The sequence below is a fragment of the Neovison vison genome, chromosome 2 (assembly GCF_020171115.1).
Source record: "Neovison vison isolate M4711 chromosome 2, ASM_NN_V1, whole genome shotgun sequence".
Lineage (NCBI taxonomy): Eukaryota > Metazoa > Chordata > Mammalia > Carnivora > Mustelidae > Neogale > Neogale vison.
The window spans coordinates 7029598-7052691 of NC_058092.1; the positions used below are offsets into that span (position 1 = coordinate 7029598).

Sequence of the window (23094 nt, forward strand, 5' to 3'; positions counted from 1 at the left end):
ACACTCACCCTCGTGTGCACGCACACACATACACTCTGCGTACAGCACATCAGCAAATCTACTGGCTCTACTTCTTTTATTTTTTTTAAAGATTTTATTTATTTGAGAGAGACAGAGACAGAGAGAGAGCAGGGTGGGGAAGAGGGGGAGGGAGAGGGAATTCCAAGCAGGCTCCACACTGAGCATGGAGCCCACACAGGGCTCGATCTCACAACCCCCAGACCACAACCCCGGCCAAAATCAAGAGCCAGACACCCGACAGACTGAGCTACCCAGATGCCCCTCTTGTTTTTTTTTTTTTTAAGTGTTTTTGTTTTCATTTTGTTTAGTTATTGCTAGACCAACGTGGGACTCATACAACCCTGAGATTCAGAGTCATGTGCTCTTCCAACTGAGGCAGCCAGGTGTCTGACGCTGGCTCTGTTTTTTATTAATTAATTAACTGATTAATTAATTTATAAGAGAAAGAGAGCATGAGTGAGAGCACAAGCAGAGGTGGGGGAGGTGGGGGGGTAAAGGGAGAGGGAGAGAGAATCTTAAGCAGACTCTGTGCTCAGCAGAGCCCAACATGGGGTTCAATCTCATGACCCCAAGGTCACGACTGGAGAAATCAAGAGTCGGACGCTCAACCACTGCAGACTGAACCAGCCCGGCGCCCCGGCTCTACTCTTCAACTGGATCCTGAAAACACCACTAGTTCTCCACCACCACCCAGTCCCGACTACCACCGCCCCTCACTAGCTTCCTGTACCCGTTTCTGGATCTCCCTACTCTGGCCCCTGATTGTCCATTGTCCACACAGCAGTCAGAAAGAAGTTCTTAAAAACATTAGTCAGACCCTGCCACTTCTTTGCTCAAAACTCTCCAAAGGTTTCTTTTTTTTTTTTTTTTTTTTAAAGATTTTATTTATTTATTTGAGAGAGAGACAGGGAGAGAGAGCATGAGTGAGGAGAAGGGCAGAGAGAGAAGCAAACTCCCCGTGGAGCTGGGAGCCCGATGTGGGACTCGATCCCAGGACTCCGAGATCATGACCTGAGCCGAAGGCAGTCGTCCAACCAACTGAGCCACCCAGGCGTCCCTCTCCAAAGGTTTCTTAATGTAAGATTTCTCATTGCACTCAAAGCAAACTGAACTCCATGCCTGACCTGCGAGACCCAATGTGCTCTGGCCTCTGGTGGCCTCTTCATCTCCTTTTATACACACTCCCTCCTCACTCCACTCCAGCCCCATGGGCCTCCTGGGCTCTCTGTCCTTCAGGCACAAGTAACTTCGTACCTCAGGACCTTTGCACTTGCTATTTCCTTTGCCTCAGTGCTCTTCCCCAAGTTTGTGTCACAGCTCTTGCACTTCATGCCAGTGCTGGGGAAAATCAGTTCCTCAGGACCTCTCTGACCACAGCTTCTAAAACAGTGCCCTGTGCCAGTCCCTCGGGGGGCTGTAACCTGCTTCAGTGTGACCTGTGGAGTTATATATTGTGATCTGACTCCCCATTAGAAAACACATTCCATGAACTGGGGACTTTATCCTTTTCATTCACAAATTCGCAGCACCTGGAGAGTTCCTGGGACGCAAGATGAATCCTCACTTAATCCATGAGGAGCCTGATGCTCAGATTGGGGAAGCAACTTGGTGAGTCAGTGGCTCAGGGAGGAAGTCCGTGCCTCCATGCCTTCCCCTTTCTCACACACCGCCATTCCTCCTCAGGGGAAGCCAATAACTGAGCTGCTCCGGTCTCCCAGAGCATGTGGCGGCCCAGGCTTCCCCACAGAGACTGGAGCCATCCCTCTGCCCCTATCAGGATGGAACCAAGACCGAGGATTTAAAAACCACCACCAAAACATCTCTGGGAGAGTTGGAGAGAATTCAGCATGGAACCCACGGCACCATCCCAGGAGGACAGCGGAGCCCAGGCCCCTGCCTCCTACCCCCAGCGCACTGCCTGGCCTAGAGCCCTGCCAGATATCTCCCTAGTCCCCTGGTTCACCTAGTGTGGAAACGGGGCCCAGGTGCGTGTGAGAACACAGCTCTCCGAACCAGGCAGGGCGCCATCCCACGCCCCATGCCAGCTCTGTCCCTTTAACAGAGTGCGGTCAAGTGACTGGGCAGAGAGAAATGACAACTATGCAGCTTAGAAAAGAGAAGCTGGCCCCCCCGCGGGGGGCGGGAGACAGACAATGGGCTCACTGGTCTGTTTGCAAGCTCTGGATGAACTCGGAGCAGCAGAATCGAAAGCCCAGAACAGGCTCCACACACCAGCACCTGCACCTGCACCACCTGCAGCCGTGTCCCGGCTTAGGGAGGGCACCTGCACCGGCCCTCAAGAAGCACGCCTCCCTACGGGGGCAGGGGGCCGGGGACACGGGCCCGCATGGTATGCAGAACACCCCAGGGGCACCACACATAACCACCAGTGTCTGGACAATTCCTCTTGCTATTTGAGGCTCTAACATAAAGTCTTCCAAAGGTCTTCTCGTCAATACGTAAGCACCTCAATATGCTTCCTGAATTGCCAGAACACTGTCCTGGCAGCCGTCAGCTTCCAGCAGGCTCGGTGCTCACAACGACAAAGAACAGCAAAGAGGAGCACGGAGGTAGGCGCAGCCCCGAGGCTGACGTGGAGAGGGAGCACGTGGCCTGTGGCACAATCCCGGCTGGAGAGATCCTAGCAGAGCCCCTCACCCTTTTCCAGGCAAGGAGGAGCTTAAAATGCAGCGACCCTGGAGCACAAGCTTCTGGGCAGCTAAGCACAGCTCGGGACCCCACCCGCCCTCTCCAGGAGAGACCCTGCCAGCCAGAGGCAGGCACAGGGCAGCGGGGAGAGGGACCAGGCCTCCCAGGCAGCTCTGATGTGCTGATCCCGCAGTTTGTGCCCGCATTCCACCGAAGTGCCCGGCTGCAGGGGCACAGACGGAGCCCGAGAACTCTTCTGGCTCCGGATGCTGCAAAGGCCGCTCAGAAAAGACACTCTAAGGTGGTCGGGGAGGGAGACAGCTCTCAGCGCAGATCCTGCCTCGAAATCAACACATGGTACAGGAAGCTTGGTCCAGCTCCCAGAGGTGGCCGGACCCAGCCTCACCGTCCAGGCTGCAGCCCTGCACAGATGTCACTGGAATAAAGAGGGACTCCCAGGAACAGCATCCGTCTCTGGCGGGGGTGTCCCCATCACCCAACCTGGAGCCATGAGCTCCTGCAGGCCCCGCCTCCCACAAGCGTGGGGCGGAGTCTCTGAAACCCCCGCGGCCCAGCGCCACAGCTTCCTGGGACTACCCAGAATCCAGGATTGCAGGATCAGGGAGCTCCTGATCTCCGAAGGGGCCTCACATCTTCCTTGTGAGAGTGAGCAACTGGGCACTGGAAAACTCTAGAAATGGAACTCAAAACCTCAGAGGCTTCAAATTCCCACGGCTGCTGGACACCAGAGATGACAAAGGAAGCTGGCTTCCAAGAAGGGCTTCCAGATAGTCCCGGGCCTCTGACTTGTCAAGCCCGGGCCACCCTCCCCACGTACAGCTGGCGGGCTAGAGAGGAAACGTGACAACAAGCTCCAAAGTGCCCAGGGCAACTCCTGCCTCCCACTCTGCCCCTTCTCTGATTTTCGGAGGCGGTCCTTCCTCCTGAGCCCCAGGAGCTTGCTGCGGATAGGAACTAGGGTCTGCTACCCAGCGACCCAAGATGGCAGTGGTTCAGCTACCCGCTCCTGGGAGATGAGCTAGGCAGCAAGGCTTCTGGAAAAACAGGTCCCAGACCCTCCTCCAAGGCAGGGAGTTTCCATGGGGATGGGGCTCCAGCACCGCCCTGGGCTAGGCCTCCTCCCGGACAAACCCGCGGGGCGGCAGACACTGTTTTTAGCAGCCCGGGGGATTCTATACCTCTCTGAGCTGGGGCCCAAGGTTCCCAGGGGATGGCTTTTACCTAGAGACAGCACGATGCTGGTTGCCATGGGGACAGTGGCCACAGATCCAAGGTCCCTGCAGCCAAACCAGGCTCCAGGCTGACAACCACATCACTAGGCACTCAGGCCGCCCAAAGGTGAGCACACGGCACCAGACTGGGGCGGGCTCCCAGCAGATGCGCTGGGCCTCCTGACCAGCCAGTGAGGGCCTCCCTGGGCTTAGGCTCCCTTGGTGGACCCTGGCACCCCAGCACCCGGGCCTGGGTCTGGCCCTGCCTACCTGGGCAACGTGCGTGCACACCCACCTCCATTTTCTCATCTGTGACATGCGACGGATCCCACCTAGCCCACCCCCCTGACCGGCGGGGAAGACAGCGGCAGTGAAAAGCATCATAAACGGCTTCGGGGTGGGGGTGTCACAGCTTGGAGTTCTAGTACACCTGCTCTGTTCTGGTCCCAGGCAAGCTCCGTCAAACCCCCCTCACGCCTTCCCACCCTCCCATGCCCGTACCCAACACAGATGCTCCCTGCCTCTGGGCTTGTCTTCCCAAATGAGGTACTTGTTTTCCTCAAATTCTTCGGTTCCCCCGCCACCAAAAAAAAATATAAGAGCGGAGACCTTGGCTGAATGCAGAAGAAACAGAATTCGGGAGGAGTGGGTGGGAGTGGCCAGGAATGACCAGGTCTTCATCTAAAACCCAGGTATATTCTCAGATTCAAGAGGGCATCAGAATCACCCCTGGGAGAGGGGGGCTATTTCAAATGCAGATTCCCAGCCTCGCCTGGCTGGCATTCTGATTCAGTAGAGCTGGAGGGGGGGCAGGAGTCTGCATTTTTAACAAATTATCCGTGGTGATTCAGGGGTGGTGGTCTGTGGCCCATACGCTGGGAGCTCCATGCCACAGACTGGCCCTTGACCCCCACCCCCAGCTCCGAGCGGATGTCCCTTGCCCACCAGCATTCTGAAAGGGGCCTCTGTCCTCCCACTTCCATTTCCTCAATGATCCCAGGCCCTCTCAGCCGGGGCTCCGCAGATAGTGTTTTAAGAAAGTCACCACAGACCCTTTCATGATAAGCCGGGGGGGGGGGGACCCTGATAATGACCCTGCTGCCCCTCCCCTATGTCCCCCGCTGCCTTCAGCACTGTGCTCACTGGGCTCTGTCCTCCCCTCACGCTGCCTGCTCTCCCCTTGCGACCTTCCCAGGACTCCCCCCCCTCCCCCGGCCCACGCCCTGCACCTGAGCTCTGATCTGGCTCCCGCCCTGCCAGACACCCCAGGAGCTCCCCTTCCTGCCTCCTGGCTGGTCAGACCAGCTGCCTCTCGCCCTGGGCCCCGAGGCTCCAGTCCTGCTCCTACCTGGTCGCCCTGCCTGCAGGTCCTGGTCCTGAATGTCCAGCCTCTGAAAAATAGCATCACTTCACACGTGGGTGTCCCTGCGACCTTCCAGGTCACCCCTTTGTCCTGCGACCTCTCCCCAGTGCTCACCCTAAGTGGATGACAATCTGACCCACCCTTCCCTCCCCTTTGGATCTGTGGGGACCCCTTGCAGTCCTCAGGATGGACTCTGTCCAGAGCCCACGTGCCTTTCCCGCCAGCCACCACCCACCTGGCCACCACCGCATCAATCTTTCAAGGGGACACAAAGACACCCAACACTCACGCTGGGCAGGCTCCAGAGGCTTCCTCCAATTCTCCCCTCTGCCACACACGTTCCCACACACCCACCAGGGCTTTGGCAAACAGCACCTTTCCTCTGTGGCTTTCTGGGTGGGCTTCCCTCCCCTCAGGATGAGTCACACGGCGATCTGCGCCTTTGTTCATTTCTGTCCACCCTGCCGGACTGGCGGCTCGAGGGCGGGAACTGTCACCGGGCACCGCACTCAGCACACGGATGGATGGGCCAGAGAGAGCGACACTGACCCATCCGTGCTGGACTGAGCGGACCCCGTTCCAAGACAGAGAGCTGCCTTTGATGGCGTGTTGGGAAGTCAATGCAGTGTTGCCCGAGGGGCCGTGAGACCTCTGAGGCCCTGTTCTGGTTCTGTGCGCTAGAACCCACGAGACTGGGTAAGGAAGGGTCAAAGCAGCCCTTCCCAGGCCAGGACCAGAGGCTGCACGGGGCAACGGGCCCTGCTTTTCAGCACGCCCCTGACCCGGACTTGGGATGCCTTTTTCTTTTTTCTTTTTTTTTAAAGATTTTTTTTATTTATTTGAGAGAGAGAGAGAGAGCATGAAAGGGGTGAGGGGCAGAGGGAGGAGCCAGCTCCCTGATGAGCAGAGGGCCTGATGTGGGACTTGATCCTGGGACTCCAGGATCATGACCTGAGCCGAAGGCAGTTGCTTAACCAACTGAGCCAACGGGTGCCCTGGGATGCCTTTTTCTTACTGTGACCTGGGTTATCACATACCCAATCCTTCGAATTGACTTTTCAGTCTGATTCCTGATCTTTTGGGTTCAATTTTATTATTACTAGGTTACAGGTAATTCTCATCTAAGTGTTGATTAAAGTTTAAAAAAGGGCGCCTGGGTGGCTCAGTGGGTTAAGCCGCTGCCTTCGGCTCAGGTCATGATCTCAGGGTCCTGGGATCGAGTCCCGCATCGGGCTCTCTGCTCAGCAGGGGAGCCTGCTTCCTCCTCTCTCTCTCTTCCTGCCTCTCTGCCTACTTGTGATCTCTCTGTTAAATAAGTAAATAAAATCTTTAAAAAAAAAAAAAGTTTTAAAAAAAAAACCTCTTGTCCCATAGACTAGAATTCTCCCGAGTCCTGACTGCCATTACAGCCCAGAGCCTGTCATCGCCGGGAGGCTCTGGGAGAAGCCTGGGGCCCCCCCTGGGAGAAGGGAGGATGCAGAAGGCCCAGCAGACGGTCCCCACTTGTACAGGACTTGACTCCCGGAGGCCGGGTCTGCACAAGCATTCAGGAAGACTCCAGCTCTGTGCTCGAAGCTGGACTAGGTGCTGCACATGTCACTGGGAACACAGCACAGATCTGGGTCCCAGAGGGCTCCTGAAAACGTGACAGCAGCTACACTGCAGAACAGGCTGCAGGGAGCTCCGCCTCGAGAGGAGAGGCCCCGGCTGAGCCCGGAAGGAGCCAGAGAGGGCTGCGTGGAGGAAGTGTGAGAGCAGAAGCTGGAGGGCGTGGGGCGCGGCTCCGGGAAGAAGGCTGGCTGTGGAACAGGGCCCACGGTGCCAGCATGTCGCCGGGGGCTTGAGAGGGCCGCGAAGGGGGGAATGAGAGAGGAGGGCAGCCCCTTGGTCAGCCGTGAAGCTAGCGTGGTGGTGGGCCCTCCCCGGTGTCACGGGACCACAACTATTTTAACAAGGTTCCCAGTGTAACCCTGAGACCAAATGACCTATTTTAGGCTCCCTGGCAGCATACCCTGAGCAGCAGCTTTGGCTTCCAGGGTGGAAAGCCAGAAAAGCCCTGGGACAGCCCAGCTGGCTCCAGGCTGGGGACGTTCCCTGGAAAGTCTCTTGGAGAAAGAGCATGATCAGACCGAGGCTGGAACAGACCTGAGCCGCCAGCGTGCCAGCACTGTGGCTCCTGGGGCCAAGACGGGGAGCGGTGGCAGGCCAGGGGAGGTCCTGGGAGGCCCTGGAGCAGGGCAGGGACAGAAGCCTTCTTCACAAAAGGGGCCATGTCTAGACCAGTGCTGGGACACCTAAACAAGAGCCTATCCACGGCGCCGCACGAGGACGCGAGTTCTGCAAGCGCCTTGTCCTGGGGAGGCTCAGCAGAGTGCCAGTGGGGGCTGGGGACCGGCCCTCGCTGGGCACGCCATCCCCTAGCCAGAGTGTGCAGAGAACCAGCACATTCATAGGCACCTCGGGGGAAGGGCCCGGGATTAAAAGGCAGCAAAAAACACCAAATGATTTCTGCATCTTAACTGATATATTAATTGCCTAAATCACCCCTGTTCCTCAGATAAAACTCAGTACTGCTTAAAAACGCACGTGAACTTAAAGGCACTCCTAGAATTCATCTTAAAATAAATGAAGAGGAAGGGTTACGAGTGAGGATGGATGTTGGGTGCTCCCACACCCGGGTTCCCGCCCCCCGTGGCTGGGCCGCCCAGCACTAGACCAACCCTCTCCAGGCCTGTCCCCTCCTCTCTGAGGCGGGGCAGTGACAGCACCTGCCTCGGGACGGTCACAGGGACTCACTGGGGTCACACTTGTGTGCTACCTACATGGAAGCCAGCACACAGGAGGAGCTCAGTAAGTGTGCGCTGTTACTGTAATTAATAGCAAAAATGAGAAGGAAACATACAAAGGGGAAAGGACTGGTTAACGAATTATAGCACAGCCAGGAGCCGCGCGTTCAACAATCATTAAATGTTTTCTTCAAAACTGTTTTAAAATACTATAAAATTGGGGACACCTGGGCGGCTCAGGTGGTTAAGCACCTGCCTTCGACTCAGTCGTGATCCCGGGGTCCTTGGCTGGAGCCCCGCATTAGGCTCCCTGCTCAGCAGAGAACCTGCTTCTCCCTCTGCCTGCTACTCTGCCTACTTGTGCGCTCTCTCTCTCTCTCTCTCTTTAATAAATAAAATCTGTAAAAAATAAAAATTAAAAAATACTATAATATCATCAGGCACCTGGATGGCTTCGTCAGTTGAAATGTCTGCTTTCGGCTCAGGTCATGATCCCGGGGTCCTGGGTTCAAGACCTGTATCAGTCTCACTGCTCGGGGCGGGGGGGGCTGCTTCTCCCTCTGCCTCTGCTGCTCCCCCATTTGTTCTCTTTATCTCAAATAAACAAAATCTTTTAAAAAATACTATAAAATTAATCACAAGTAAAACATGCATGTTAAAATGGATATTAAATGTTTATACTGTATGGTCCCAAATTTATGATGTAAATACGAGCCTATTTTTTTAAAAAAAGTTTTTATTTATTTATTTGTCAGAGAGAGAGAGAGCGCGAGCGAGCCAGCATGAGCAAGTGCATGAGCAGGGAATCCGCAGGCTCCCTGCTGAGCAAAGAGCCCGGCGCAGAGCCCGATCCCAGGACCCCAGGATCATGACCTGAGCCGAAGGCAGACACTTAATGGACTGAGCCACCCAGGCGCCCCAGAATGTATTTTAAAGCTACAAGCGAGATGTCTGGCTGCCCTTAATACCTCCCTGGAGGGGGAAGGAAGTGAACACGGAGACGGGGAGCTGACGGAGCAAAACCAGGGAGGGCAGAGCCACTGCCATCACTGGCCACCGGTCACCACTGAGGCCTAGGCACCTGGGTCTTCACCCCAGCTTCGGCGACCTTGTCGTTTTGGGTGCACCCAGCTGCCTGATACAAGCCTGTGTTTAAAAGGCTGATGGGTACTTGACCAGGAGATAACGGTGCTTGGAGCCGAGTGGTTGGATTCAGTCCGTCCAGCTTTTCTGCTGCTTCTCCCTTTCCCTGCTTTCTACAATGACTGTGCATTATCTTATGACCAGGAAAGAAGATCAACATGTGTTGTGCACAAAGTAGCACCAGCGATAAGGAATGAACTCAGCATTCCATCAAGCTTGCTTTTTGGAAGCTGCAGCTCTCAACCCCCCACACCTCCAGCTGGCTTTCTCAGAGAGGCGACTGTCCCAGAGAGGTACTGATCTCCTCTGGCTCAGAGGCAGTCCTGCCTGGCTGTCAGGTCTGCTGGGCCACCCTGGGGGAGCAGGAGACAGTGCTCAGAGAATTGAGCACTTGCCTTTCTGGGGGACAGTGGGCCCTCAGACCCACAGCCTGGTCCATTCATTTGTCCAAGCGTGCCCTGGGTCTTGTGGGGGCCCAGCCCCAGAAATACGAAGGGGGAAGCCACAAGCCCAGGCTGAAGAGGCTCAGAGTTGCTCAAGAGAAGACCAGGAGACAGTGTTGGGAGAAGCACGGCTGGGGCGCATGCGTGTGATGGTAACCACAGGAGGGCCTGGCCCAGCCTGTGAGGTCAGGGCTGAGCTCCCGGCAGCCCAGAGGCAAACGCAGAGACACAAGGACCAGCCCCAGACAGGAGCTGAAAGCCATTTGCTAGGGCTGTTTACAGGGCATGAAGTCACCATGTCCGGGGATCTTGCTGATCACGGTAGGGGGCTGGATTTCAACCACAGGGCAGTAGGGAGCCACTGAACGATTTTAAGTCAGGGAAAGATGTGCTGAGGTAGGGGTAGGAAGTACACTGGAGGGGCAAGGTAAGAAGTCAAGATGCCAGGAACTGTCTGCGGGGATCAGAACAAACATGAATACGGGCTCTAAACACAGTGAGGGTTCAAACCAGGTCGGAGAAGACAGAGCAGATCTGAGGAGCAAAAGGCAGAAGAATCACAAGGACTTGGTAACTTACTAGACACTTGGGTCTCCAAAGAGGAGTCCCCGGCGCACTGGGTGTTCGGTGACATGTCTGGCACTGAGAACACAGGCGCAGGAACAGATCCGTGGGGAGAGCATGAACCCGGATCTGAGTGTGGCTTGTCTGGGGCGAGATGGTCAGGAGGAGTCCCGTGTAAAGTTCTGGGGGTCAGGAGAGGGTCTGGGCTGAGGGTGTATATTTGGAGGACATCGACCAGATCCCGTGAGACCCACAGGGGGTGGTGTGACAGATGGGAGGGCCGAAGGTGGAAGGCATCAGTGTGGTGTGGGAACAAGAGCACTCGCGGGCAGCGAGTGGAGGAGGCAGAAGATGAGGCCGGGGGAGACGGAGAGACACAAAGAGCTGTACAGCTGAGGACCAGGGAGGGAAAGGAGGCCTTCCAGAAGGAGGCTGTCAGGGGAGGTTTCAGACCGGCAGAGGCCAGGCAGGCCCACGGCTCAGCGCTGGCTAGGGGGCCCCTACAGTGCAGGCCCACGCAGCACAGCCCCGGCACCAGCCGGGACCCAGCAGATACCACAACCACGTTTGCAGTTCACAGAAGGAAGACCAGGAGGCCTGGGCGTGGGGTGAGGGACGCCCAGCCCATTCTCCTCCCTTGGGGGAGGGGGGTTAGGCAGGGCCAGCAGGGCTCCCAGTACCAGACCCCTCCAGCCCCAGAGAGGAAGCATGAGCAAGTCTAAAGATGGCCGACCAGGGTGCCTGGGTGGCTCAGTCAGTTAAGCGGCTACCTTTGGCTCGGATCGTGATCCTGGGGTCCAGGGATCGAGTCCCACATCGGGCTCCCTGCTCAGTGGAGAGCCTGCTTCTCCCTCTCCCTCTGCCTGCTGCTCTGCCTACCTGAGCGCTGTCAAATAAATAAATAAAATCTTTTTAAAAAGTTTAAAAAAAAAAAAAAAGGCAGACCCATGCCAAGCTCTGTCCCGTTGGTAGGTGGCCTAAGGCCCACAGAGAGGAGCTCATGGAGTTCAGGCCCTTGCAGGCCAGTGCTAGGCATCTGCTGAGACACAGTGCCACCTTGTGGCAGGAGGTGCTCACAGCAGATTTCTGCCAGCCTGTCAAGCCCATCACGCTGATGCTCCCAGGACTTTAAGGGACCCCGGGCACTGGAAGCAATGATCTGAGACTTTTACCACTTGGGCAGCCCCTGGGCCCCTGCCAGCAGCATCCCTGTGGCATCAGCCAAGGTCGGCCTTGCCGACAGATAAGGAAGGCAGGCTAGCATGTTAGCCAAGACCGATTTGGCCCCACAGTGTGGGCAGCGATGCAAGGCCTTGCTCTTGGGGTCGTGCCCCCCGCGACAGGAGAGACTGTGCCGACTGCAGTTTTGTCGTGCATTCGTCTGCAGTGTCCTTAGGCACACAAAGTTGATGCCGGGCTCATAAAGCTCTCCCAGGAACAGCTGCCCATTTGCCTCCTAATCAGTCCACAGGAATCCTTGGGACCATCTGCAGCAGTGTGTCGTGTCTTCCTATGCGGCTCAGCTCAGGGGTGACTGTGGGGACTGAGGGCAGCAGGCAGGGGCCCCAACAGCAGAGGGGCCCCAGCCACCAAGCCGGGTCCTGGTGCAGCTCTGGAAGCCTGCAACCTGGGGAGACGTAGTTGAGGCCTGCCCACAACTCGGAAGGTCCCAGTTCTGGGGTCATGCCCACATGCCGTGGCTCACTCCCCACTGCTCAGCAGTTTAAGGTCATTATCATGACCTTAACTCCGCACAGTTAACAGTTCATTTTTATTCTCGACTGCTGGTTCAGCTAGGAGAGTTCTCTTCATGCTCTTTTAAACTTCCCCTTACTGCAGAAGCAATGCATGTACAAGGTTAAATAATGTTTTCCAAAAACATGTGACTTGGAAAGTTAATGTCCCTTATGTAGTTCTACTCTCTATTAAAACTTCCTATTAACAGCCTGGTCCATGTTCGTTCAGCTTGCTTTCCTACACACATACATCTGTGAGTGCGTGTGTGTGGTGGAGGGTGTTTTCTACAATGACATACAGCTCCACAACTTATGATTTTTTGCTTTAACAGCATCTTTCTGGAAGCATCCTTATCACCCAGCCCCACTTCTGGTTAATTCAGTGACTTAAAACCGGGGTGGGAGAAAAGGCAATATCCTAGGGACCCAGCAGCTTGAGGGGCCCAGGGAAATATGATTCAGGATCCAGCGGGGTGGGGTGGGGGGAGTGTGTGCTGGAAACCCGGATCAGCCAGGGATGAGAAAGGCTCTCTCCCAGAAACAAAACCCCAGGGGGGCTGACTCTACCCCGGCTGTCGGTACAGAACAGGCTGCGGCGTGAGTGAGTGTGACCCAGGCAAGCTGTTCCGGGAGCTGCCGGAGCCACGGGGACGCCCTGTACGTTTCTGCTGAGTTGGGTGCACAGGCCAGGTGACAGCCGGCGTCAGAGCTGGGGAGCCGGGCCCTGCGCCAGAGCTGAGGCCTGTGATCTCCAGGAGAGCAAGGACAGTTTCAAGACGAGTGGCCTCGTATGCTACACCTGCTCTCCTCCTGGGCCCCATGGATCAGCCACAGGCCCCTCGGCGCTCCGCTGCTGGGAGCCGGCTCACATAGACACCCCATGGGCTGCCCATTTCATGGTCAGTAACATCAACAAGACAAAAAAAAAAAAAAAAAGGAAAGGACTAGATGGAAGTGCCAGTGAGGATGCTGTGGGATCCAGGGTCAGAGGAAGCCTTCCAGAATGGGAGAGCCCATAAGTGGCCAGCCTCCTGCTGCTCCGGGGTAGACGGTGACAAGCCCTGGCCTGGAGCAGGGCAGCAGGTCGTCCTGAGTCCTCTGGGGACGGGCAGTAAGACCAGGACGATCCCTCACTCACCCAAACCCATTTCCTTGCCTGTGATGTAATATCACCAGTACCTTTCCACAATTAAATGAAAGATGTGTGGCCGGCACTCAGCAGGCACCCGCCAGACGAGAAATACCGGAGCATCACCTGCTACCATTATTATGATCAGGGGAGAGCACCAGAACGGAAACGACTCCCCTGGGCAGATGGAGACCTCGGGGTAGAGCCCTTGGGGCCTCTTGCCTGGGTACAGCTGGGAACACACAGGCCCAGGACAGGTCAGAGCCCAGGAGGCGGTTTCACGCTCTCCCTGCACCAGGTGCTGGGTGGGCGGGGGTCAAGCCAAAGACGGAAGAAATGCAAAAACCCAGAGCCTCTGCAGTCCCAGGGGCTCCCAGATGCCTCCATTTCTCGGCTCCTCTGAGGCTAAAAAGAGGGGATCCTAGCATGACCCGATGGGGTCCTCGGCTCCCATCTGGGGAAAGAAATGGGCCCAGGGCCCGGGGCTTGGGGCTCAGCTCCGTGGAAGGGAGGCTGCTCCGGACCCTCCACGTGGGACCCCGGAGCTGAGTTTCCCCCAGGAACCACAGCTTGGCGCCTCTGGGGGAGGCGTGGCGGGCGCGCAGGGACTCACCCTGGTCGATGGAGTGCTGGGGCAGCTGGCTGAGCTGGCTGTTCACCACCCCCGCGTAGGTGCGCAGGAACTCCTCCTCGCTGGCCGTCAGCTGCACGGGCGAGAAGGCCACAGTGAAGGGCGGCCCGCCTCTTCTCATCCCTGGGCCCCTGTTCCTGAGTCCTGACCCTTGGGTTCCAGAGCAAGTGCCCCCTCCCCCTTGCCGGAAGCCGGGCCCATGGTCCCCCAGGATCAGATCTGAGACTGTGTTTCCGTGCAGCACGGGGCCTGCCCAGGGAGCCCATCCCTTTCTTCCTGAACAAGGAGGCCCTCTCAGGGCCCTTCCTGCCCAGCACCCCGTGGGCAGCTCCTGGGGAGACGGGAGAAGTGTCAGGGCAGGGCCCGTAGGGGCTCACATACCCCCGGGGCCCCAGCTCGGCATAGGGATGGGAAGACCACCCCAGCAGTACCCCCAGAACTGGACGGGATTGGCCACAGAGCCCGACCCCAAGGCCAGCAGGCCCGCTCCCAGAGCAGCGCGGTCACAGCAGGTGGCGGCCGCCCACGTCAGGCACCCTCCCGAGGAGAGCTGCTCGGCACCCCGAAGGCACTCACATTGGATCCCATCTTCCTCAGCATGAGCAGCACTCGAACCTTCTGCTGAATGTACGTCTCCTCCGGGCTCTTCCCGGGCGCCCCCTCGCGGTTCATCCCCTGGCCAGCCCTGGGGGCTCCTGCAGAGCGGGGAGAGGCGCTGAAGCAGGGGGTCGGAACGGGCTGCACCGGATCCAGACTGGGTGCTTGGCAGGGGCCACCGGGAGGCCCACGGGGCTTCGGGGTCTCGCTTCTGAGAGCCCAGAGCAGGTGGGGAGCTGCACGTTCCTCCCTCACCCCTACTGGCCCCAGGCAGCTGGACCAAGCGGCTCGATCCCGGTGCAGGCGCTGGTGGCCAGCACCCTCTGCGAGGAGCTGTAGGGCCCAGGGACGCTGAGCTGACCCAGAACTTCTGGCCAGCTCGACCTTCCAGCCACCCCCTCAGCAAGAAGCCTACGATGAGCCCCAAGAGATACGCTGAAGGAAGCCCAAAGTGTCCCAGGTTTTCAAGCACGCAACTTCCACAAAGAGCAAAAGCGACACGGCCAGAGGCAGGCGGCTGGCACTTCTGGCTGGAGAAACCGTGAGATCGGGACGGAGCCCCGAACACGAAGGCAGCCTCCTCCGCGGAAGCTCCTGACGAATTCAAGAGGCTGGCGCCTGGGCCGGGCTCCAAGGAGTCCCTTGATGGGGACAGGCCAGCCAGGGTCATGGGGCACGGATACCCACCTGAGCTCATGGCCGTCACCCTCACACGCCCACCCCCCGTCGGAGGGCAGCGCCTGTGGGCTGCGGCTGTGTCCAGAGACCGCAGGGCCCCAAGCTGCAGAAAGGTCCCAGGAGAGAAGTCCCAGGGTTTCCCCCACAGAAGGAGCCGGCAGAGAGGAAGCCGGGCGTGGAGGGGTTTGGGTTACACACTTGTAACCCCTGGATGAGTCAGAAATAACGCAGCAGCTGGTGGGGGCGGAGCCTCGGCAGCTCTGGTGCCAAGGGGCTGCGCTTGGAGGACCGAGGGAACCTGGCTTGAGAGCCAAGGACACTCCTCACGCCGCCCATCCCTCGGGGGCCAGCAAGCCCCGGACCGGTGGGCTCTCCAGGCCGGCCTGCTCTCTGTGCAGGGGGCAGACTCCAAGATGTGCCAGAGCCCCGGAGGTCCCCGTCAGCTGCTCAGTCCCCGTAAGCTCACAGGGGCTCTGGTCCCAAAAGTCCCCACAGCGGGCTAAAAAGCCGTCAAGCTGGGGCTTCCGTAGAGCTGTAGACTTGATGTAGCTTGTCTCCTCCCGGGGCCTGCCTTGCCCCCACATCCCTTCCCCGCCACACTCCCTACGGTCTTCTCTCCCGCCACCTCCTCTGGGCTCAGAAAAAAGCCTAATGAACACTGACAACCGGGAAAGAGGGGTAAGCCACCTCCAGAAAGGCGCTGGGGAGGCAGCCCCGCCATCCCCAGCGTAGCAGACAACCCTAACTCCCTAGCACAGCTGAGTGGGAAAGTCCAGTCGTGGGACTTCACGTCTCACACGGACCCCTCCTCACTTCTTTCCACTCTACTCCCCACACAAGGACCCACGAGGCCTGCATGGGCCGCCCAGCCTCCTGCTCCACATGCCTCCCCACGCGCCCTGCCCTCCTGACCCCAGTCTATTTCTAGAACATACCAAGAAGTTCTTTTCCCCGGCAGCCTTTGCACTGGGTGTCCCCTGAGCCCGGGCTGGCTTCTTCTCATCCTTCAATGTGCTTAAAAACTCCTTTCTGGGGAACTTTTCTGACAGCATAACTGAAGCAGGTTCTGTGTCCCCCACCCCCACCCCCACAACCCCTACACCTTCCGGGTCACAAAGCCCAGGCTCATCCCAATTTTCTGAGCGGGTCTTGCTAGAATATTTGCTTATCCTCTCTCCCCTGCCCGACTAGAGGGCGGGCCCGCCTGGCTCAGCCCATCCCCTGCAGCCCAGCACTGGGACTGGGAGGCACTCAACAGAGACCGCCCGGCTGGCTGAGCGGAAAATGAGGACGGCCTGTGGTGTCCAGGCGTCTTCCTCACTATGATACCCACACTGACTTAGGGCCAAATGTCGCAGAATTGAAGCCTTGCCAAGTGGCGGGCCTTAGGCTACCCTACACATCCTATTCCCCAGAGGACTTCTGAAACACCCTACAAAGCCCTCAAACTGGGAGTCAGGGCTTCCGGGAGTAAAAGTCTTCCACTCCCATCCTGTGTCCAAGGGCCAATGGCCAGCTTGCTCCCTCCTTGCGAAAGGCCGCACTGAAGACTGGTGACCGGCCACTAGGTGTCGCCACACACAAAAGAACCAGAATTCCAGCAAGATTCCCCACCCACCCCCACCCCAACTTCCCAACAGGCCCATCTGGTTCAAGCCCTTATTCTGATCCTAAGTCACAAACCACACCCCAGTCCCAGGTCCCAGAGCAAGATCTATTCATCCTTCAGGGGCTGGGCCCTACTCAGACATGGATATGTATCTGGTTTGGGGGTGCATCCCAGGACCTAGGGGTCCTGGCTTCCCCATGGGTGGGGACCCCTTCCTCACTGTCCTTTCTCGACCAGCAGAGCTTCCTCCGACAGAGATGTGGGCTCAGAACCAGGAGAAGTGTGTGAGCCTGACCAGGAGCCCGAGTGTGCGCATCATTCTACATTGTCTAGTTTTACAGACTTTTGTGCTGTGCAACAATCCTGGTACCCTATACAGACGGCAGTCACTCTGCTGTCTTCCACTGGAGCCTCACTGTCCCGAGGCCCTCCCACACTCAAACTGTGATTACGGGGGTGGGGGGAGTTTACACCACCCAGCCATGGGCCTAGGGTGTCCGGGGGCCCGAACAGGTCTTTGGGGCCAGGTTACTCCCACTTCAGCTTCCGAGGCAGAGTCGTCATTTCTAAGAATTCTGGTTTTCTAGCATTCTTCGAGCTTTACTTTGAGCTGCTTCTGCCCTGCTGCCTGACAAGTAGAAATACCCGGGGGCTGGATCTGGGGCAGAATGTAGGAGCCACGAGCACACAGGCCTGCCCCCACACTTCAATCTCAAATAGAGGACGGCATCATGACTGGTTCACACGGTTCCATTCTAGACAGAATCTGCATCAGGAGTGTCACTGTGAAGAAAATTAATACTGAAGAGAGGAACCCATAATCAACCCAAACAACACATACGCTGCAATCGCTGATACGCTACAAGTCTGTTAAAGTGTGTTTGGGTTTGGTGCCTATCCCAGCAAACATGCTATTACACGCTCATCACCATTCTGACCGGTATCAGATCAACTTCATTTGAAAGTCCGTATTCCCCCCATAAGGGATGAAGAACTGGGCGCCTGTGACGTGTGTCTGAATTACGGAAGCCCAAACTGCGAGTCATTTGGACAGAGTAGTTGTGGAGCCCTGAGCCGTGAGCAGGCAAAGGTCACGGTGACTCTCGGTTATGGTCTCCCAGATGCTCCGGAAACATGCCAACATCTAAAAAGGTGGTGCTTCCATTCTGAGTCTGGAGAAAATGTCTCGGTGTTAACTGCCCAAGTCAGAGGCAGACCTGCTCCCTCTCCGAGCTACCACTGTGGGAGCTAACCAGGGACAAATGGACCAGAAAACGGAACACAGAAACAGCTACTCAAATGAATGGTGAGGGCAGAGGCCCATGGCTAGATGCCACTGTAGACAGCCGCGCGTTATGCCAAAAGCGGAGATAAGTCCGGAAACTTCTATCTGACTGGGACAAATGTAATTAAGGGAAACCAAGGTACATATGTTCAGTACAGACACACAGACACATTCCCCACCACACCCCCTACGTTCCTGTTGGTTCTGAGCCCACATCTCTGTGGGAGGAAGGCTGACTGGGATGGGGGTCCCACCCACTGGAAGGCGGCCATACAAAGTGACAAAGTGGCCCATGGCCTAAGCGGCCACACTGCGTTCCATGGGGGACACGGAGGCCACACGTGATAGCACGTTCCTGCCCTGCCCTGCAGGGACCTGGCCTCTCCCAGCACACGCGCGCTGGCCCGGAAGCAGCGGCTGTCACTTTAGAAGCGCTGCGGCACGGCAGGAGCCCCAGAGCAGCACCGCCCAGCATCCCGCACTTGAGAAGCAGCTTCGCACGCTGGCCTCCTCTGGACAGGCCCAAGTGGCTCTGAACACAAACACAGTCACCTGTGTGCATTCTCATGTATGAACTGGAAGCTCATGCTGTTCGAATGCCCGCATTTATACAACTGGAGTGCACACTTATACCCGGGCTGGTGTTACACCGGCTCGGACAACAGCGAGTCTCCTCGGGCTGCGGCCAGACAGCACGAGCTTCCTTGACACACACAATCCGTGGGGCCCGGCACTTGTCTTCTGTTTTACCCATTTTTTTTAAAAAAGTTGCAATATATTTTAAATGCTCACATTAACAAAGGTACGTTTACACACAGGCAAGGTAAAACAACATATAACTGTGCGAGTCACAGAACTTGCACAAAATTTAATTCAGAGACTGCACACATCTCAGCCTAAAAGAAATGAGGCGAGCCGCGGCGCTGGCGGGAAGAGCGTGCGCGGCAGGAGAAACGAGCGGCCGAGCAGGAGCGTCGGTGGGAGAAGGAAGCGGCAGGAGCTCCCGCAGCCCCGGAGCCCCGCAGCCCAGACCCGACGCGCACTCCCCAGCACCGCCCTGGGGCCTGCTACCAGAAGTCCTTCCCCTGGGCTCCTTACCTGCCTCCGGAAATTAACTTCAGGCAAACAGCTCCTCAACTGTGATGGGCGGGCTGTGGCCGGGGAGAAATAGGAAGGTGGGGCCCTGTGGAAACACAGAACATGGGTCATGGGAGGAGCCGGGAGGGCCCTTGGGGCTGCCAGAGTCCGAGCTGGAACCCCGCCCCACGCCGATGGACCCACGACACCGGTGGGAAGCTCCTGGCAGCGGGCTCCGCCGTGGTCCAGAAATACCTGTGTGTCTGGCCGGCCCGGGGAACCTGCACCAACACCTCTGGAATCAGGTGCTGACTGCAGCACGGCCCGCCTGTCATTTCCGGCTGAAGCAGGCCACCACACCCCCTCCTGCCCCGGGTTAGTCACCGTGTCCAACGGAGAGTGAGTCACTCGGGCAGCTGACGGGCGAGCCCGGCACCTGCACGGGAAGGCATCCCGCCCGCCACGGACTGCCTGAGCCGGGCACCGGGCCGCCGGGCTCCACCTGCTCGGTGCTCAGACGCGCACTGCTGTTTGTCCTGTGCCTGGGAACATCTGTGGCTGGACGTATAAACATAAGCCAGCCGCCCCCATCCACATAAAACACAGCTGCGGGTCAGTGACAACCTGCCGGCCTGCCCACGTGTCTCCGGGCCCCTAACACGCCTCTCACAGGGATCAAAGAACGCTGTCGCACAATCTCATTGTTGAGGTCCTGTGTGGGAGCCCAGCGGAGGCAGGTAGGGGGGCACCCAGCCCCCTCCTCTGCTGTGTGCACTGACCTCGGGGCCCCTGGTTACAGGCAGACGCCCAACTCAGCCCCGCTGTGAGCACGAGGTCTGAGGATGCCACTTCGAGAAACCTGTTCTGGGGCACCTGGGTGGCTCAGTCGTTAAGCTTCTGCCTTTGGCTCAGGTCATGATCCCAGGGTCCTGGGATAGAGCTCCACATCAGGCTCCTTGCTTGGCGGGAAGCCTGTTTCTCCCTCTCCCACTCTCTCTGCTTGTGTTCCCTCTCTTGCTGTGTGTCTCTCTCTGCCAAATAAATAAATAAAATCTTAGGGGGAAAAAAAAGAAAAGAAAACCAATAAAAACCTGTTCTGCAGGAGGTGGGGGGCCGAGGACAGCTAGGAAACCCCTCTTTCACTGTCTTTTGGAAAAGAAAGATGGCCACTCATGGGGTGGGGAACGTGGTTCCCAGAGAAAGTGAGATTTCAAAAGTCTGCCCTATAGGTAGATGCTGCTGGAACCCTCTGGGTCTCTGGTCTGTGTATCTCTTCAAGCAGCAACGGCTCTTGGAGGAGGGAACACTCACCCACCCCTGCCACTCCCTCCACCCTCGGATTGCCGGAACAGCCACCCCCAGGGGAACAGGCATCTTTAGCGATTACTTGCTCTTTTATTCCTCTAGATATCAAAGCACCGAAATACCAAGGCTCCCTGGGGAACCTTCCACCCAAGTCCCCACATTCCTTCAAAAAGAGATGAGAAGGGGCAGCCTTCTCTACTTCTGAGAGCTTTAATTTCTTCAACTACCACAATAGCCAATTAGCCTCCTACTGTCTACAGGACTCAGGTCCTTCCAAGAAGCAGGGAGGACCTTTGTATTAGTGACTCGAAGGGGAAGGCAGTGCTGTTCCTGATGGGACTGTCTGTTCTAGCGACCAGCTGTTCTATTTGCCATTTTATGATCAGGTCAATGTTCCCATTTTACAGAGGAGAAAACTGAGGATCAAAGTCCTGGTGGTCCCCGAGCCAGTGGAAGACGGTTCTGCTCTGCTGCCCATCAGCTGTGCATCCGGGGTTGGTCACTTCATTTTGCCCTCTGTAAAAACGGAATCGTGACCCCTACCATGTCTTCCCTCACTGGATACAATGAGATCAGGGCAGGCCTCATGAGTGGAGGCCCAGAAGGCCGCACCCTTGGGTTAGAGCTCTGCTATCACAGTCTTGAACCGCTTAATCATTTCTGAACAAGGGGCCCTGTGCCGGGCCCTGCAAATTATAAAGCTGGTCCAGAATGAGAAAAAGAATGCCAAGGGGCCTCTCAAACTGCCATGGGTCCTGGAACCTGAAGTAGATGCGATCCAGATTCAAGAAGGATTTCCTAAAACCTTTCTCGGGGTACACAACCCCGTGTCAGGCTCAGGGAACAGGAGATGCCAATGTGGGGCTGTGACACGGAGCCTGCCTTCCAGGAAGTGCCCAAGTGGCTGATACACAAAGCAAACGCAGAACAGCACAAACAGTACCTAAGGACGAGCCAAAGAGATAGGTCGGGCGAAGACACGAACGCCGCCAGAGTCAGATGCACGGACTGCGCCGCGCCGCGCCCCTTCCCCAGAGCAGCTCAGCAGCGGCGGGACAGGCCGGGGCTTAGGCCCAGCGCAGCAAGTGACAGAAGGAGGAATGGGCAAAGCTCTCCGAGCACACAGAGGAGGAGCTGGGGAGAGAGGAAACTGTTGGGAGGTCTTGAAGGATGAGTAGGAGTTTGGGGCAGAAGGGAAGGAGAAGGACACTGCAGGCACAGGGATGTTCTCTGAACAATTACTGAGCGTCTATTGCATGCCAGGCCCTGGGGTAGGCATCGGACACGCAGCTGGGCAGAGCAGCCGCGGTCTGCCTGAGATGAGGGCTCCCGGAGTCACGGCCAGGTAAGCACGCCCGCAGGCATGGGCACAGATGACACGGAGGGTAAGTGCAAGGTGCCCTGAGGACCCGCAGCGGGGCGCCTGACCCCACTCTGAGGGGATGTGTCCGGAGGAGAAGATTTAGACTTTGGAAATCCTGGAGGAGGAAGATGTCGTGTGAGAGGTGTCGGCGTGAGCTGGTACTGGAGCCCAGGGGGTCTCTGAGAGGGGTGAGCAGAGGCACCGAAGCAGGGGTGTGTACATAAGGTCTGAGCTTCTCAAGACCACCATGAAGACCCTGGGGCAGAGCTGGGGGGTGGGGAGGCCTCACCGGATCAGGAGGGAGGTGGGGCTGAGGACAGGCTGAAGAGCTAGGACTGGACTCCATGGGCCACGGAGAAGCCCACAGGGGCGGGCAAATAGGGCAGAACTGTCCTTCACACAGAGTTGTTGTTCCCACCGTGGACGTCGGCAAAGCGTTCTGGAGACAGAGTCAGAACGTGGGGAGCAGCCAGGGCTGGGAGACCCTGCCCTGACAGGGTGGTGAGGACAGAGCAACTGCCGTGAAGGTGAAGCTCTGGCATCCTGGTGGCCCCATTACCAGCAGGTGGCCCTGGGGAAGTCACCGACCAAAAAGTGTACTCGGCACGGACTGTGTGTTGGGATATACCAGCGAAAAAACAGTAGAAAATCCCTACATACCCTGATGAGGGGGGAGAGCAAACAAAATAAAAACCAAACAATGGGGCATAATTACAGTGTGGGTGGCAGAAGGTGGCCGACGGGTGCTAGGATAAAAACCGAGCTGGGTGAGGGGCCAGGAATGCGGGGTGGCCGTGTGGGCCTTCCTGAGCACAGGCCGGAACGGGGTGATGGAGTGAGCCGTGGGAGCCCAGAGCAGAGCTGGATGAAGGCCCCAGGGTGTGGTGAGCTGGAAGACGAGCAAGGAAGGCCACAGGAAGGGAACGTGCACAGGGACAAGGGGTGCGGACAGTGAGGCCTCTGGGAAACCCGGCCCGGACCCGTAAGACGGGGCAGCAAGCAGAGGTGTAGCCTGGCCTGACCTGGGTGTTGGCAGGAGCGCTCTGGCTCGGAGAGGTGGCCGGGGGCTGAGCGCAGAAGCAGGGGGAGGCCATGGTGGGAATCCAGGCAAAAGGAGCAGACGGGACATCAGGAGGGCCTGCAGGCACGGCACACAAGTGCGTGGACGGGGACGCCCAGGTGTGGGGGTTAAGCACTGGAAGGCAGCACTCCTGTCAACCACGACGGGAGAGATGCAGGAGGAACAGTTTTGGAAAAGGACCAAGGGTTGAATTGCAGATAGCTTAGAGCCTTCCCATTAATAAGCCTCAGTTTCCTTATCTGTAGAATGGGGATGATAATGGCACCTTCCTATCAGGGTTGTGAAAATGAGATAACAGAGAGCGGGGAGAGAGAGGCATAGTTAGTAACTGGCATACAGCAAAGGCTCAATAAACGCTAGTTACTCTAATGATAAGATCACACGGTGATAGGAGATGATGTA

At 57.4% G+C, this 23094-nt stretch overlaps 1 protein-coding gene across 1 annotated transcript in view; it reads right to left on the minus strand.

The window, feature by feature from the left end:
• CTNNBIP1 (catenin beta interacting protein 1) overlaps window positions 1-23094 on the minus strand; it is a 45521-nt gene that overhangs the window by 5748 nt on the left and 16679 nt on the right. Inside the window, exons 2-4 of the mRNA XM_044237120.1 lie at window positions 18965-19049; window positions 14274-14392; window positions 13680-13770 (exon numbers count right to left, since the gene is read on the minus strand). Coding sequence (XP_044093055.1) covers window positions 13680-13770; window positions 14274-14369 — 187 coding nt within the window. The 5' untranslated portion in view covers window positions 14370-14392; window positions 18965-19049. The remainder of the gene's footprint in view (window positions 1-13679; window positions 13771-14273; window positions 14393-18964; window positions 19050-23094) is intronic.